Source organism: Setaria italica, chromosome IX, assembly GCF_000263155.2.
Source record: "Setaria italica strain Yugu1 chromosome IX, Setaria_italica_v2.0, whole genome shotgun sequence".
Taxonomy (NCBI): domain Eukaryota; kingdom Viridiplantae; phylum Streptophyta; class Magnoliopsida; order Poales; family Poaceae; genus Setaria; species Setaria italica.
In genome coordinates this window covers 672,902-690,505 of record NC_028458.1, presented here as the reverse complement: position 1 = coordinate 690,505, position 17,604 = coordinate 672,902, and the positions used below count along the sequence as shown (strand labels likewise).

Below are 17,604 nucleotides of genomic sequence, written 5' to 3'. Positions count from 1 at the left end.
ACATTGTGAAGCTGAAGGAGGTGACGATGGAAAATCATGAGCTGTTCTTCATCTTTGAACACATGGTTGGTCCTTTGCTACTTCTGGCATAATTCTTACCGTATTTAACAAAGAATTTACCATGTATAGTGGCATGAACTTCCATAATTGTGAATTTAGTGTCCATGCACATTGGCTTAGATTAACCACAATGTCCATTCACTGATGTTTCTTCATGTCTCCATGCACATTGGCTGGTATTGACCATAATGTCAATTCATTGATAATTCATCTTAATTAAATGAGTGAGCCACTGCTTTTTCCTTATATTTGCGATATATATTATAGCTTATTCAGTGAGGGGTGCAAGCTGTTTCTGTCAGCTGAAGCATTCGATTTTTTCTTAGCTGATCTTCTTACCTGCATCTAATTGTTTTCCTGTATTTTGTCCGGTTCTGAAGTGTCAGCTGATTTTCTTTTCAGGAGTGTAATTTGTATGATGTCATAAGAGAAAGGCAAGTTGCTTTCTCTGAAGGGGATATACGGAATTTTATGGTCCAAATACTGCAAGGTCTTGCATATATGCATAATAATGGATATTTCCACCGTGATTTGAAACCTGGTAACGTGGCTTGTCGATATTACATTGGACTCATGCTGTCTCTGTTCTTATTAGAACTAATTGGATTTTTTTTCTATGTTCTTAGAGAATTTGTTGGTGACAAATGGTATTGTCAAAATTGCTGACTTTGGTTTGGCAAGAGAAGTATCTTCCAATCCTCCTTACACTGATTATGTTTCCACCAGATGGTGAGTTTGTGTACGAAATTTGAATGTGTCCTTTTTATTTATATGTTTCGAACATGCGACTAACACTCCAAGATTATCTTAACCTCTTTAGGTATCGAGCTCCGGAGGTTCTGCTGCAATCGTCAGCTTACACACCTGCTATTGGTAATTTGCTTTTGCCCTTGTCCTGTGTTCTATAACTTTTCATCTTCTTGATTCTGTATAGCTTGCTCTATTTCCAATATCTCCAAATCCTTCGATGCATAACATGCAAAATATTCTTCTTATGCTGCAAAAGATTGCTAGAAAAAGATTTATCTTACTTTGGAAATCTTGTTTTCCCACGCCTCCTAACGTCTCATATTTATTTGGTTTTATCCAAACATGGCATAATTCCACCTCAACAAGAGTAAACAATATGAGGCTCTTTTTCTTAAAATGCATGGCCTTTTTGTTTAGTTGTTGTTTACCTTCCCCCCCTTGACCATGTACTAGTGAATTTTACTACCATTAATAGCTGTGCACTTTCACAGACATGTGGGCTGTTGGTGCAATTTTGGCTGAGCTGTTTACATTGTCCCCACTTTTCCCTGGTGAAAGGTAATACTGTAGTGCTGATCTTTTATGCATGATCACTGTATTGCTTCAGTAGTTATCTGTATTAGGCGTCATGTATTTATTCTAACTGTACATTAATGCATATATGCCACTTGTTTAGTTCTGCTGATGTGAACTTTTGTGTACTATCATGTTTTATTTTCAATAATCACCTTTTTGGTTCTGCGGAATGAACTTTGAATGCACAAGTAATTTTGTGTTTGTCTTAATGAATATGTATAGCCCGCTGCTAGCTAGAGAATTTCACTCACTTTCAGTTAAACTTTGACTACCAGTTTAAAGGCCTCTCACATCTGTAGCTGTTTTATTATGTTTTCCTCATTGTTTGTTCTTTGGCTCCTACTCTGGTTCGCATTTTCCATTTATGCAAGCAGCCTTTTGATCATGCTGTTGACACTTATTGGAGCTCAAGTTAATAAAACTTGCACTTGCACCTAAATATTTTCATGAGCCCAGTTGAGCCTTTGTTAAAAAGAACATTTAGCCTTGTTTGCAATTATTTTTCGTTGATATTATGTTACTTTACATTGCTTTTTTTCGTTTTATTTTATCACAGCGAGACAGACCAGCTTTACAAAATATGCACTGTGCTCGGGACCCCAGATTGTACTGTCTGGGCAGAGGGATTGAACCTGCCTCGTCAAGTACCTTTAAGTTTTTTCAGTGAAATTGAGTTACCATCTGGGTTCATTGGATGAAATGTTCGAGGCACTGATTGTTTTCTTTCTGACAGATTCCTCCAAGAAACTTGTGGGAGCTTATTCCTAATGCTTCTTTGGAAGCAATTGACTTGATCCAGGTACATTGACAACTTTGCTTCTATGTTGTTTGGTTATGAAACAAAGTTTTGTTGCTTTAGATTATGTGTCCAATAACAATTCTCAATGTTAACATGGTACCCTTTTCCTTCGTTGTGACAGCGACTTTGTTCATGGGATCCACAAAGGCGACCAACTGCTGAGCAAGCATTACAACATCCCTTCTTTAATGTACTGACTTACTACGTTGAGTTGTCATTGGTGCCTTCCTTTCCATTTGGAGTGTGCCTGACTCCTGTGAGTTTTATAGGTGTGCAACTGGGTACCAAGACCTGTTCATGATGCTTCCCATACAAAAGCAAATGAACCTAGTGAGTCTTTTTTTTTTTTACAATAAGTAGTTCACGACATGTCAATTTTTTTGCAAGACAACTATATTCAGACTGAGATCCTTTTAAACTTTAACAGAAGCACATCCAAGGTTGGAACTGAACCTGTGGGATTTCAGTACAGAACCTGATGACTGTTTCCTTGATTTAACTCTCAGTCTAAAGCCAAGTTTTCCCGGAACAGGTGTGTGAACATTTTGTCCCTGTAAAACTTCATCCACAATTTCAATCTATTGTTTTATATTTGTTGGCCATAGACTGTTTATTTTTTACTTAATTGTTGTCGATGGTTTAGAGATGGGTTTGCAACCCTTCTGTCATCGTTTCTAGCTTACCATCTTGCCAGCTTTGGCATGCTGTTTTACATTGCTCCTTTTTTTTGTGCAGACCTTGCTAACCATGTTCCGCAACGTACAGAAGAGGTGAGATGCTATTAGAGTGTGTTTGTAAACGATTTTAGAATGCAATGAATGGGTGTCATCCTGATATTCGCTATTTTGAACATGCAGGAAATTCTACTATACTCGGGATTTGAGAATACCCCAGTGAAGCCTGGTATGTCTGTTTTCTAGGATTGTTTGTTGCTTTTCCCTATCACAGCGAGCCAAGTGTCAAGTGTGTTATCACATTTGTTTACCCTGACAAGGGCTAGCAAATGCGATAGCTGGATAATTATGACTTGATATTTGTCACGTGCTGCATTGAGACCTACTCAGCACCAATATTTAGATGCCATTTTCAGTTAATAGCACCAGTATTTAGATGTCATTTTCAGTTAAGTTGACAAACGTGGCTCTTTTCTCTGAAGCAGGCTTTTGGCCACTGGTGCCATCAGATCGTCCCATTGGTGATGTTCCAGCCATGCCATCCTGGCAACAGGCATACATGGTCGACAGGTAAAGATGGACAGACACACTTGGCATTCGTCCTTTGCACGCGGATCAAATTCTTAGTAGGCATACACAGTGAATTAACGGTCGTTTGTGTGTTGCAGGGCCTCATTGCCAGGCTTTTCTGGTACCCCATTCGGGCTGTCCTTGCAGCCGAGCCTGATGGAGAACCACCACCATTCGCTAGCGCCTATCCGGCAGGTCAATTTCTTCTGACGGAGGCGCGATTAACAGACTGAGCATTCATACGATTCTTGCGTTCTTGATACTTGCAGCTTCTTGCTGTATACACTAGACTCGAAAATAAGTGGCGGCAGTAGAGGAAATGTATATATTATTTGTAGCTCTTGCTTTTCCTTTTTCCCCCCCTTCTCCCCCTTTCTTTTCTTCCTTTTGTTACTCCATCCATATTTATGTAAATAACAACAAGATCATCTCCCAAAACAAAAACAGTTTTGTATGTGACCATGTTCTAGTGATGATACAGATGGGTGTTGAGTTCCTGAGTGAGCATCAGAAGAGTATCCATGCTGGTAGTTGTGATGCTGTTATTGTAGTGAATCTCGAGATATTTGGCCGGTGCGCTGGTGCAGTAAACGAACGTCACGTTGGAGAGTTAAGTTTATGATATGACCTGACAGTTTGGAATTGAATAGTTTGATATTGTTGTCACCACCTTCTCTCTCCCGCCGGACATGCAAAAGGACGTGCTTGTGAGGCAGGGCGTGGGCGCCTGCCTGACGCACCGGAGCTTTGATCCCCCGGCGGGAGCCCTGACACGGACGGACGAATGGATGTAACCCGATGGAGTAAAGCCCGAGCGCATCGTCTTGTACGTCTTGCACGTGCGGAACCCTGTTGGTTCATCCTATTCCTGGGTCCTGGCGACTTGGCGAGTCCTTTGCCTTGCCTCTGCATCTGCGGCAAGGCCGCTGCCTCTGTGGTCTGTACCTGTACGTGCCAAGACAGGCAGCCTATACTGTATCGCACGGCGAGGCAGAGGCAACTATGCACTGCACGGGCTTGCGATTGCCCGAGCGACGGCCGTACAGTAGCCTCTAGTCGACTGTTGCAGCCGGCAGCCGGGGAAGGCAGGAAAGGCAGCAAAGCAAGCAGAGGGCGAGCGCCTCACATGGCCGGGAAGCCTCGCTGGCAGATGCTGAGCAGCTCAGGCTGGGGTGGATGCACGAGGCGAGCTGACACGCGGAGGGGGAAAAAAAGGCTGTGCGCTTGCGCCGTCGTGTTTCTGAGCTGGCCTGCCGCTGCCTCTGCCTCTGCCTCTGCCCGTGCCGTCTCGAGTCTCTGTGACTGATCAAAAGGTCCACACCGGAAGCTGCCTGTCGGGACATAAAGCCTGCTCGGCCGGCTACGTTCCCAAAAATGCAACTCTATAAGGAGGTTAACTAATTTTAAATTTGATCAAATTTATACAAAATAGGGTTAATATACAAAATAAGATTAATATTTATAGTACAAAATAAATATTAATAGATTAATTATATATTATATTTTCATATTAAATCTATTTGAGACACGAATGTTAGTACTTTTTATAAATTTGATTAAACTTGAAACTGTTTTGACTCCTCGAGAAGCAAGAACTGCATTCTTTTTGGAACGGAGGGAACAGGCGATTCATTTCAAGTGTACTGCAGCAATCAGCAGCAGTAAACTCTAGTAGAGTGAAGACTGAAGACCACACTGACTGACTTCAGTGAAGAGTGAACGTGAATGAATAAATGCGTATCAATGAGAATAAGAGGTGGAAGGAGCACATGCTCGGCAATCTCATTTCCTGCCGTGCCCGCCACCGCCAAGGGACAAAAATCTTTGCCGAAACAACGCAGCGATGGGTTTAGATTTTATCACGCTCCCTTTTCTTTTTACTACCAAAGAACCTTTGCTACTTTGGTTGTTTAGCTCTTCACGTTTTGCAAAAGGACTTTTTCAAGAAAAAACATTTTGTAAAATGAAAAAAAAGAATAAAAGAATGGACGTTTCTGGCTGCTAAATACTATCATGAATGTGGTCCGGACATGGTACCAGAATGCTGCCTCAACGAGCCAGGAGGCATGGGTTGAGACTCGGATTCAAGTAACCTCCACTCGGATTTAAGTAACCTCCTCAGGCTTTCCAGCCTCTTCCTTCTTTTCAATATAGCAGGCACCTCTTCTGCTGGTTCGTTTGAAAAAAAAAAGAGACGTTGGGCGAATTTTGATTACTCTAACCACCACCACTACTCTTTACGAGTCGCACGGCGAAATATCCGAGTGAATGATCACAGTGATCCTTGTTTGTTACGACTTGGATCCATGGTAGGCCGATGCTCCCTTAATTTGGGTAATTTCCCCCGGCCGAGCCAATAGGCATGTGTTCAATGCGGCCTGAAAGCTCTGCTTCGCGTACCGTACCTTGATTGCCCCCCAAAAGTACAAGCTCAACACCAAGAGCGTGTCCCGTCACACACTTGCTACGTACTGGCATATGCTCGTTCGTTCACGCAGGAATGGAAACATGACATCTAAACGAGGTAGAGAGAGAGAGAGAGAGGGGGGGGGGGGGGGTAAAAAAAAATCTATAATTGCCATGGCACTTAACATATGCGAGAGCGATTGGTGCCAGGGATCAGCTTCGGCTCCTCGACTAAAAGCCATTGGATTACATGGGGAATTTTTTTTGTGTGTGTGTGCGCGAAAAGATGGAGAAAGTTTAGTAACCAAGATATTATTACTTCCTAAATGGGGAGATGAAATAGAGGATATAAAACCCAAGATGCTCCTTGACTTCGAAATCGCAACTTTAATTGATTTCCTCATACTAGTTAATACTACCCTTGCACTGCAAAATTATTACATAATAATATTACCACGTTTAGTAACCAATAAAAGAAATGTCACATGCGCAATTAGTAACTTACATTAGCAATGCAATTTTGAAAGGCTTTTATCCGTTGTTAGTTATTCTCAATTAATTATATTGTTCACCTTTTTTACTCATCACCCCCTTCTTATACGTTTTGTCCCGAAGTAAACTATTTTTATCGCTACATCATACCTATATTATCCTACAACTCGAAGCAATTTTTACAATCCATGAAGACACATAGCGGTTTTTAGAAAAATCTTTAGGAGATGAGAACATGGGAAAATAGGAGGAGGATGCTTTGCATCATCAAAAAAAAAAAGAGAGAGCAGCAACCATGAAGCTAACGATGATGGGGCGACACATAACTGGAGGAACGAAAATAAAATAAAACCGGAAATAACAGGACCATATGTTTGGGTTGGGCAGCCAAGCCCAAGCAAGCAGAGAAACGCAGACCAGCAGCTGGGGGTGGGGCCGGGCCTCCTCCTCCCCCGGCTATATATGCCCCACCCCGGTGTCCTCTCTCCGGTTTCCTCCCCCGTTCCCCTCTCCTCCTCCTCCTCCTCCTCCTCTCCCGGTGGAGTGCCCCAATCCTCCTCTTCCTCCCTCCTCAACCCTACTCCGACTCCGACGCGACGCGCGAGACAGCGGCCGCGGAGCAAACGAAAACTAAAAAAAGGGGGGGAGATCGCGACGGGATAAACGCTTGCGCCCGCCCCGATCCGATTCCCGCTCGCGGGGGGCCGGATTGGATTGGATCCTCGGATCCCCCCAGCGCGGAGGCGAATTCAGGGCCCAGATCCCCGCGATTCCGGCGCCGGCGGCGGGGATGAGAGGCCGGAGGGCATGCCTGTGGTGGCGGCGGCAGGAGTGAGGCGGCGGCGACACCAGCAGCGGCAGCGGCACCACCAGCGGCGGCGGCGGCGGGACAGCCTGTGTTTGAGGCCGGAGAGTAGCGGCCGTCCAGGAGGGGGTGGCGGTGGGTGATCCGGGGCCCGAGGCGGCCGTGCCATGTCTCGCTGCTTCCCGTTTCCGCCACCAGGATATGAGAAGACCGCGCGCCCCGACGCCCAGCTAGTCTCCAACCTTCAGCAGCTCGACAAGGTGGAACACCCCCCGCACTCCCCTCCCGCTCGCCGTCCCCCCCGTCCCTAGATTGGCTTGCTCATTCACTGATCGATCGCCCTGTTGCGGTCGCCGCCTCCTACTACTGACTAGCTCCTAGTGGAACTTTGCTGCATTAGGATTGGTGGGCACAGAATTTTGGTCTCTGACTTACCTCACATTTTATTATCCGCCGGATAGAGAGTTAGGGCAGGTTGGTTAGGGTCCTGGTGTGAGAAATTCCAGCAGTGCCTGAGTTCCCTTAGCTGACTTCACAAGCGTTACAGGATCCACAAGGCGTCGTTATATGGGAATCCTTTTCGGTTGGTTCAGTGATTGGAGGAAATTAGGAGTTTGCTGAATCAATGTTCCTTGTTTTCTAGCGAGCGTCTAGAGTCAGGGAAAGTTGGTTACGGTCTCCGTGTGAGGAACTTTAGCAGTGTTATGCGTTACAGGATGCGCAAGACGTCATTTTGGATATCACTTTTCGATCGGTTCAGTGATTAGGGGAACTAAGAAAGCATTAGTTTTTCTGTTTCAAAATTCGTTCTTTTAAGCTAGGGCATTAGGGTCTCTGTGTCGGAAACTTTAGCAGTGTTAGGCGTCACAGGTTGCGCAAGGCGTCATTTTGGAATTTGGATATCACTTTTTGACTGGTTCAGTGATTGGGGGGAAACTAAGAAAACGTTAGTTTTGCCGTTTCAATATTCATTCTTTCCCGAAAGAGCGTCCAGAGCTAGGGCAAGTTGGTTAAGATCTCTGTGTGGGAAACTTTAGCAGGGTAGGCATTACAGGACGCGCAAGGCGTTATCTGGCATATCCTTCTTGGTTGGTTCAGTGATTGGCAGAAACTAGGAAACCGTTAGTTTTGTTGTTTCAATATTCATTCTTTTCCGAAAGAGTACCCAAAGATATGGCAAGTTGCTTAGTGTCCCTGTGTGGGAAACTTGCAGTGTTAGGCGTTACAAGATGCGCAAGGCATTCTTTGGGGGGATCTTTTTCAGCTGCTTCAGCGATTTGGAGGGATCTGGAAAGCGTTAGTTTTGATAAATCAATTTTCAAAACTTTCCTAAATAACTCCCCTGCTTAACCAACTAGGGATGCATGCGAGACAAAGATGGACGTTTTGTCCAGGCGAATCAATATAAAAAAGTACTGGCTTTTGATTTAGGCTTGACCTTGCAAGGTTGAACAAATTTGAAGGGGGAAGTAGATTTTAGCACAATTATTATGCCAATGAAATACACTTTTGAAAACCAGTGACGTTAGACCACTCATATGGTTGAAAAATTGTCCATGCATTGGTAGACTAGGATGTGGATAAATGTTATTGTTAGACATTATTGCTGGTAGCCACTGACCACAGGAAAATATATTTGACCCATCAATATACAGTAAACCACCTTGTGTTGATACCTTTTCAAATATAGTTGAAGGCCACATGAACAGTTAGATCGTTAGTCTTTTTGTGCTGTATTGTATTGTCCTATCCTTTAGATAGTTAATCAGTATATCCTTTTGGACTTGCATAGCACTGCCAGGGCACCACGAAGCTTATCATGAAGTTGCTGGTGCCATACTACAATTGTAAATGTATGCTGCTCAGTGGCTACAGTTTACTGGATTCATTAGTGTAGGGCCTTATGTAGTTATGTTATTGTTCTTAGCTACTAAGTTATGTATCCGTACCAGACAGAAGCTTTACCATCTGGTTTTGTTCTTGCTATGTGTTTTTTGAACTTGACGTGATTTATTTATGTGTTGTTCTATCAATTGCATTAAAAATGGACTAAGTTTTAACAAGGTTGAGAGTGTAAAATTACTCCCTACTAGATAGCAGTCCAGATATCGGTGTAATCAATTATAAAACCCAGAAATACCATTACACAACAATGCAATGGAATGCAAACATTGTAGGCCAGCAGCACTCGTTAAGATGGAGAAGTCTGCCTTTAGGTCCCTGGGTCATTATAAGATGTTCTTTCAATCATGTTCATTTTGCTTGCTAATATTAGCCGTTCCTGTAGGGTTTAGCCTGTGTTTCTACAAGTTATAATCGATTCTAGAGTTACAAACATCTACATCATCTGGTGTATAAAAACTTGCCTTTTCTCTCAGAAATTTTAGATGTGTAAAATTATGATGCTTCAGATTTTTTGTCTGATCACACTTTTTTGTAAACAGATTGCATGTTGATCAGACCTTCATTATGTGTTTATCAATCTATAAATATTGACGCACCTTCACAAAAAAGATGTGGTTTCATTGCCAGCTTGATTATTGGGTTCATATTTTAAGCAAATAGAGGTTAACTTACTGTGTCGGTAGTAAGGAAGCCAGCTATCTATTTGCAATTTTTGAGAAGTGGGTTTAAAAGTATTATGTTTCATGCGCGTACAAAAGCTAAAAATAATAGTGTACCAGTGTAGTTCAGTGATCATATTTCCTATATTTCAGCAATTTTTTCAGCATGAATACAAAAGTAAAATACACTACCAATTTAGTGAACTCGAGAAGCAAAAATGTATGAGTCAGTTAAAAAAGTTACTACTTGTCATTCAGTATGCCTTATGCAGTGACCATCAATAGTCATATATCCGTGTGGCATGGAGTTTTAATTTTCTTGTTTATCCGAAAAGATCACCGTTTACCGATTTGGATATTTTAGTTAATGGCTATTTAAATTTTGGACTGTATTTCACTGTTGCTATGCTCCTGGCCTTTCATTTTTATCCATTTGCTAGCTGTTGTGTGCTTGGCATCTACTTGACTTGGAAGCTACATTCTCATTTCAGGAGAAACACAAAGAGAAGAAGCATAAGAAGGACAAGAAGGACAAAGATAAAAAAGAAGGTAAAGAAAAGAAGGATAAAGACAGGAGTAAGGATAAGCACAAAGATAAGAAAGATCGAAAAGAAAAACACAGAGACAAGAAAAAAGATAAGAGCAAAGATAAAAGCAGGGAGTCGGTAGAAGGAATTGAAAGACATGATGAGGTTCTCCATGATCAGAAGGTTGGAGAGAGCAGCAGGAAATCTGAAGAAATTAAGGATCTTAAATCCAGGGAGGATTTGGTCAGAAAGATACCGGATGAGAAAGGGGCGGCGAGTCGACCTATTGAAAATCATGCTGTTTCAAATGATAGAAGTCGCGGAGGCTTCAGTGCATCACCTGCAATTGAGAATGAAAGACCTGCAGTTAATAAAATGCATATTCATTCTAGTAATGCTTCAAGGAAAATTGAGGGGTTGGGACAACAGAACATCAACATCAATCAACAAAAGAATGGGACATCGATGCGGCATTCTGAAAACTTCACTACTTCAGCTCAGAGACCTGCTGCTGGCTTTGCACCAGCACCTACGATGGAGGAAAGAGGCAGAGTTGGGAGGCCTCCCTCCAATACTGAAGCCACACCAAGAAAAGAGGGGATTGGACAGCGAATCAGTAACATTAGCATATTGGTTCAGAAGAGAACTGAGACTACAAACAAAGATCTTGCAAAGAAAGAAGTTGGCACCACCTCGCCATTGCTTCCAAATCATGCTAATACTATGCAGAAAGGAAATGGCAAGGTTGGTAGGCCAATGGAGAACACAGCAGTATCCATGCAGAGACTGGACAGTCCATCGACATCCAGCGCAGCAGTGGGGATGGATAGAGGAATACCCAGGTCAACTATCCCAAGCCCAAGCATTACAATTCGGAGACCAAATGGAATGGTGCGGTCATCTGAAAACCTTTCTGCCTCTGCTAATAAACACGATGCTGGAGCCCTTTCTCCTGCTATGTGGAAGGAAAAGGAACATGGTGGAAGGTTGCCACAGCCTAATATTTCAACTGATCAGAAAGTGGTTATGTCAAAACCTCCAGCTGCGGTCAAGGCTGCAGATGGAAGAGCTGAAAGGATGGAGAAGGTCAGAGATGGGGCACCTGATGTTGCCAAGAAAGAGGACAAGAAAAGTGATCGGCATGAGAAAAAGAAAAGGAAAGAGAAAGATAAACACAAAGAGAAGAAAAAGGAGAAAGAGGCAAAGAAGGAGAAAGCAGAACATAATCACAAAGAGCATGACAAGCTAAAAGATAACAGTATAAATTATCCGATAGATAGTCTTCAGTTGAAGCCCTCAGCCCCTCCTTTAGCCCCACCGGTTGATGATGGAAAATCTAAATCTGTTGTGCCTGATGAGAAGAAGCGAAAGAGTCATGAGACGAATGGTTACTTACAAAGTGAGTTCCTAGCTTATCTTTTTTTGTACTTTCGAGCATTATGTAGTCTTGTTGAACACCATTATCCTTCTTTATGGTGCTTTATATTATAAGACTTCTGATGATGTACAGACATTCATGATATGCGGCCTACAAAGTTGCCGAGACCAGCCCTCCCCAACAACCGTGTGGAGAATGGTAACGCATCTCATGTAGCCGCGCCACTCTCTTCTGTGAAGCCAGAAGCCGTAAATACTGAAAAGGCTGAAAGGCTCCACAAGAAGGAAGAGAAGTTCAATGGCAACCAACAGGCTCAGCAGCAACCGCCAGTCGATCCAGTGGCTGCATATGAAAATGGCATGCCTTCTAGGAAGTCACCTCACCCTGACTGCAAGTATCTTAGCCAGATATACAGCATTCCTGAAGCACCTCAAATGACGGAATGGTCTGAGCATGAAGGTGAGGACTGGCTGTTCGACCAAGGTAGCAGCACCCAATTAAGGAAGAGCGATTCGGAGCTTGAGGCTGATGGAGCTCCCCAAGTGTGGGCTCAGGCTCTGAAAATTGACCCTGCTGATGTCATTGCTTTACCGTATGTCATCCCGTTTTAGGTTGCTGAGTGGTGATCGTCTGAAGCTGAAACATCAAAGAACAATGCCAACTCTGCTTGTTTCTGCTAGTGCTCTTGCTATGACTTGAGTAGCTCGGCATGCTTGTGATATTTCATACATTCACAGGTAGCTGTTGTCATAACTGCATGCACCCTTCCTAGTTTGGTGCATGGCGTGCAGCACTTGTGTGAGGCAGACGTTGGCAGGGGGAGTAGCCCAGTTGATTGCTGCATTGAGAAACAGACTGTTGGTTGCCAAGAGACTGCATTCTGTAACGAAGTGGTTAGCTGTTATCGCTGCACAATTTTGATCTGTAAGGTGTAAAAGCATTTTAAATACCAAAATGTACATTAGAGAGGGGGCTGAGGAGAGGGAAGACTTAGATTCTTCATTTATAGTAGTTGGATGGATTTGAGCTGCTGCTACCTGAGAAAGATGTGCTTCTGCTTTATTTATTGGGAAAAAAAAAAGTTGGCACTTCACCTTGACCTGCCTTGTGTATATAACTCTAGTTTGCATAGAGACCATAGATGCTGAGGTGTCTTACCTGAGGTTGTAACTTTACTTGTTGGTCGGCATTTGATGTTATAGACTCGTCAATATCACAAGTGAATTTTGAATTAGCGTATCATTTGACCTTTTGGCATCTGGTGTTGCTCTGTTCCATGTCTGGGTTCCTTGCTTGCATGGTTGGTTGGTCTTACGGAGCTGACTCTCCAGCATTCAATCCGGTGTGGTCACAGCTGTTCAGATGTTAAGCATTGAGTTCAACCTGTGGAAGCATCGTTCGCCAGTTTGTCCTCCCTTGGCCTTGAGCTTGTATTTTGTCCGTGATGCACGATGCCGTGTTCCCTTCCCTGTCTGTCGGAACAAAAGGGCCTCCGCAGTCCGCATGCTCCGTACATCTAGTGTACCCCCTTGGAGTTTATTTCGAAGGGCAAGAATTTGCAAAGCTCCTTACATCTGTAGTCTTGCAAGCCAGAGGTTACAACACCCACTGGCTCTAAAATTTCAAGACACAGTTCCTTGGGAATCGTCTCCATCTGTTGGAATGTTGGACGCAGGGCGTGGTTCCCGTCGGCTTGGTGCACGACTTCTCCGCTGCCAATATGTTGGCATTAGCGATGCGTGAGCCGAACTTGAAGCTTTGCCATACGTGTTGGATTGGATGGGAGAGGGTTTCTCCACAGATGTGGATGTCCTGCCAGTTTTTTCGAGGATACGCAGCTTTGTATTAATAAGATAAAATGATCGAAAACGTTAGAGTACATCGCGGGCCAACCGGTCGCACGCACACGGAATACAATCACCAGGAGATCAAAGAGCATGAAGGAAAACTGAAGAAAAAACAGTTCTTAGCGCCTAGCAGGCGTGCTGCCCCGGCCACCCAAGTAGTGCCAGGTACTTAGCTCCAGCGCCGCACCACAAGAGCGCGTGCTCACTGATCTCACAGGCCAGCTGCCCATAGAGCTTTGCCGGCGACCTGCTAAAGACCCTGCTGTTACGCTCCTTCCAAATGCTCCACGAGATCAGCATAAAAGCCGAGTCAATTCCTCTCTTCTTTAGAGCATCGACAGCACTCCTCATGTGAAGCCTGAAATCGGTGATGCTGATATCCTGCGAGGGAGGCTGATTCTGTAAGTTCAGGACTGAAGCAATTGCTTGCCAGACCTGCATTGTGAACGAGCATTGCGCGAAGATGTGATTCGAAGTCTTAGGTTCTTGCTCACACAAAGCACAGGCAGTATGATCTTGCAGTCCCCGACGCTGTCTCCGTTGAGCAGTCCATAGGCGGTCCTTAACTGCTAACCACATAAAGAACTTCACTTTCAGAGGCGCCCACGCTCTCCAAATGAACTTGTGTGCAGCAAACTTGATAGCTCCATGGAAGAAGGCCCTGTATGCCGATCGAGCCGTGTAGTTGCCGGATGGAGTCCATCTCCAGGACACGATGTCCTGGACCCAGATGCTAGCTGAATGCCCTTCTAGCAATCAAATGGGTGGTTTCTCGTGTGTTGAGTGTAAATATGTTCTTTTTTATTTCTATCTCACTTGTATATGGACTCTGAAGGAGCTGTTAGGCAATCAAAAGGAGCTATTTCAATGGGTGCCATGTTGTCGAAATGCACGCATGCTCCAATCCAGACAACACCCTCGTTCACACTATTAAAAGCCAGGTTTATCATGAAGAAACAAAGAGGCAAGTCACTACTCCGACTTAATTCACTGCAACATTTAATGAACTCTTCTGAACGCAAAAGAGTGTACTTTGCACAAAAGGCCCTACTTTAGAATAGTCACTACGAATTAGTCGATGCAAGTGAAAACTGGACGCAAGTTTGTGCTGTATCAAGCAATAGTCAACAAAAAGTTGGCAGCTGAAACAATTCGTCAGTTTCAGGAGGCAGCATCAATGCTGGTTAGCAACAAGTTCCCAACTTGATCCTACTTTTAGTTCCCAACAAGGATGGCCGTCGGGGAAATTTGGAATGGAGCGATGGTCGGCTGCAGCTGCAGCGCGCAGAGGACGGGCGGATCACAGCACAGGATGAGGTGGCAAGAGCTCCCATGTAATCCAAGGCTCGTGATTCCACAGCCTGCCTGCTCGTGTTGGCTTCCTCGTCTCGTAGCTCAGGATAGCACCCCGTCTGCTCGTGATTCCATCTGATCCGTTGCTGTATGCACACTAGCAGGTACACGTAAACTCCCTCTGCAGCTGCTGCTCATCCATCTCCTGTGCTGATCTTGGTGCATGGTATGTACCCAACGGAAGGGATTGATGAATGACTTGATCCGACATTCATTCAGTCCAAATGTTGGTGTCTATGCATCTGTCAGTGTCAGTACGCACTAACCATCAGGGTTTAGTAAAAGAAGCTCTTTTTAGAAGGAAAAAAGAGACGGAAAGATGCATGATCGATCGTTGATCACCAGCAACATATACTATAATTCTGTATCACTACTAGTAAGTAAGTCGTCTGTAATGTACTAGTATAATGACAGTCGGCATCGTCATGGATCGCTGTCGTCGACGTGGTCGCCGCACCCACCTCCACCCAAACACTCATCCTTTCCTTCCTTTCCTGCAGGCCAGGCCACACAGGGACGCAGGCAGAATCGCTTGCACCCCACTCCAGAAATCCAAGCCCATCCCCCTTGACCCTTCCCCCTCCTGGAATTGGAAGCGGTTGGTCGCCGCACCCAGCCCTGCACCTGCACCTCACCTCTCCAATTCTCTCTTGCATTCCGTTGCAGTGGCAGCTGATGCAAGCAAGCAAGCCAGTGAAGTGAAGCCAAGTGAAGCTGCAGCTTGCAAGCAAGCAAGCCAAGTGAAGTGAAGCCAAGTGGCCATATGGGACTCCGACTCTCTATGGAGTGTGAGAGCTAGCTTTTAATTTGGCCTGCCCTGACCCTGATACAGACTCCAAGTGGCTGTGCCTTGGCTTGGTCTGTAAGGCACTCTTTCTTTTCAGTTCCCTAGCTTGATGTGTTCGTGAGATCGGTTTTGGTTTAAGTACATGAGAGCAATCCCTTTCTCAAATATATAAAAGGTCCGCCTTGTTTGTTTTTCAGAGAGCAAATTGGAGGCGGGCAGCAGGTGGTTGGAGGAACACAGACATATGAACATCACCCCGAGAATCTCTGCAAGAATATGAAACTCAAGATCGAAAGCAAAAGTGCTCCATGCGCGTGGGCATTTTTCATATTTCTTTTCTTCGTTACCTTGATCGACAGGTGCTGCCGGATTAGATTTGGTTACTTAATCCATATAAGTAGCTGCGAGCGATCCCTTTCTCACTCGCTTTATTTGCAGACAGGTGGTTGGAGAAGAGACCCATGAACCTCAGCTAAATCTCCAAAAAGTGCATGGAGTTGAAGCTGGAGAGATCATGGAATTGACTCTAGAGCAGATAACTCGTGACTTTAATAATGCTGTTTTTCAGCACCTGCTCTGCAAGACCTCACTAGCTAGGAACTATCCTCAAGTGAAGGGGGTTATCTTATCTCAACACAGAAGTACATGTGTTAGCATGACACATGGATCGAATTAAGAACGCACTTAACAAGCATGTATACCCCCACCTGTCTGTCCATCCAAAACCACATAGAGTATGTTTCCAGAGCTAGGAAACACCAGGAGGTGAAGCAACAAGACGGATGCAGAAACCACAAAGGAGGGAAAGGAGCGGCAAATGCCATGATGGCGCCCGACCTAACCCAACCATCTCTCTTCCTCATCTCTTTCCTCTGTCGGTCGGTCAAACCCGCCACGGATTCATTGCTCGATTAAGCAAATCCACCTCTTGCTTTATCTGGACCTTGCCAATGCCTTTAAATACTGTACATACATAGTTTATTTTTTCAAAGAGAAATTAATGCAGAATAGTAGCAGTGTCCAACACAGGGAGAGGCAATAATCAAATTTGCAGATCATCAAATGCCATGTTGGCAGCATCATATCCAGGCAGCAGCAACAATCAGATCAATTCCTGGTGCCATCTGCCAAGTACAGGGATCATCTGGATCGAGATTGATGATATCATGCCAGTCTCTCTCTACAGTGGCATTAGCAGCTACCACTTTGTGTGCCTTTCTCTCTCTAGCCTGTAGTCTCTCCCACCAAACGTTGCCTTTCCCCAATTTTTAATGTTTTTTGAAAAGCGCCGATTTTTAATACTGGTTTTGGCCCCTCTGGCTATATAAACTGTCAATCATGCATCCTTGGCAGCAAAGCCAAAAACACAAGCCCGGACACGACGGCAGGCCCAACCATCTGCAGCGTTCTGCAACCTGCAGCAGCGGCAGCCATCCATAAAACACAACAAGCAGAGACGCCGGCCTGCCTTCCCTTCCCTTCCCTTCCCTTCTCCTTTCCGGCTCTCCCCTACAATACAAAGGCTATGAAGGACCGCCGAGGCAGCTCCGGCGGCGGCGACCGCTTCGCCGTCTTCCCCTTCTCCATGGGCTGCATGTCGCAGTCCGCCGTCTCCGTCGCCGACCCCTCCGAGAAGAAGCCGCAGAGCGACCCCTCTTCCTCCTCCTCGGCGGCCACCGCCACGACCACGGCTCAGAGTAAGTTCTTGATTGATGATCACGAGCAACATGATCAAGTTCAGCTAGAGCTTACTGTTTCAATTCTTCGCTTTTATGCATCAGCAGGTCCAGAAGAAGGTGCCGGAGAGGGTGTGAAGGAGAAGGCGGCTGCGGCGGCAGGCACGCCGGCGTCGCCGGGGCTCGTGGCGGCCGGGGTGTCGAGGCTCATGAAGGGGATCAAGAGCCTGTCTCTGATGTTCGCCGGCGACGGCGACGACAGCGAAGAGGAGGACGAGGAGCGGGAGATGGTGATCGGGTACCCGACGGACGTGCAGCACGTGGGGCACATCGGCTGGGA

General features: G+C 45.0%; 3 protein-coding genes across 3 annotated transcripts; all 3 read left to right on the top strand.

Moving 5' to 3' along the window:
- Positions 1-2: 2 nt before the first annotated feature.
- LOC101757011 (cyclin-dependent kinase F-3) lies at positions 3-3,936 on the top strand (the record flags this gene model as incomplete). The annotated part of the gene is made up of 14 exons (XM_004981002.3): positions 3-65; positions 463-601; positions 687-789; positions 881-933; positions 1,302-1,368; positions 1,943-2,048; positions 2,117-2,185; positions 2,307-2,375; positions 2,455-2,515; positions 2,613-2,717; positions 2,921-2,955; positions 3,043-3,088; positions 3,345-3,429; positions 3,528-3,936. Coding segments are annotated over 14 exons (1,113 nt in total), but the record flags the coding sequence as incomplete, so codon positions are not given.
- Positions 3,937-6,818: 2,882 nt separating this feature from the next.
- Positions 6,819-12,853, top strand: LOC101756596 (myb-like protein X). Its single transcript, XM_004981001.3, has 3 exons — positions 6,819-7,392; positions 10,188-11,622; positions 11,734-12,853. The coding sequence occupies exons 1-3, from the start codon at positions 7,300-7,302 to the stop codon at positions 12,210-12,212; spliced, it is 2,007 nt and encodes a 668-aa protein (XP_004981058.1). The 5' UTR covers positions 6,819-7,299; the 3' UTR covers positions 12,213-12,853.
- Positions 12,854-15,389: 2,536 nt separating this feature from the next.
- On the top strand, positions 15,390-17,599 carry LOC101757048 (CRIB domain-containing protein RIC4; the record flags this gene model as incomplete). Its single annotated transcript, XM_012848878.2, has 4 exons — positions 15,390-15,659; positions 15,786-15,947; positions 16,027-17,285; positions 17,373-17,599. Coding segments are annotated over exons 3-4 (399 nt in total), but the record flags the coding sequence as incomplete, so codon positions are not given.
- Between the last annotated feature and the right edge of the window lie 5 nt (positions 17,600-17,604).

What these genes read in the sequence shown, in the direction of transcription:
- LOC101756596 (XM_004981001.3), top strand. Translation starts at nt 7,300, where the DNA reads ATGTCTCGCTGCTTCCCGTTTCCGCCACCAGGATATGAGAAGACCGCG. An exon ending in ACCTTCAGCAGCTCGACAAG is followed by an intron (nt 7,393 to 10,187) that starts GTGGAACACCCC and finishes TTCTCATTTCAG; the next exon opens with GAGAAACACAAAGAGAAGAA. An exon ending in GACGAATGGTTACTTACAAA is followed by an intron (nt 11,623 to 11,733) that starts GTGAGTTCCTAG and finishes GATGATGTACAG; the next exon opens with ACATTCATGATATGCGGCCT.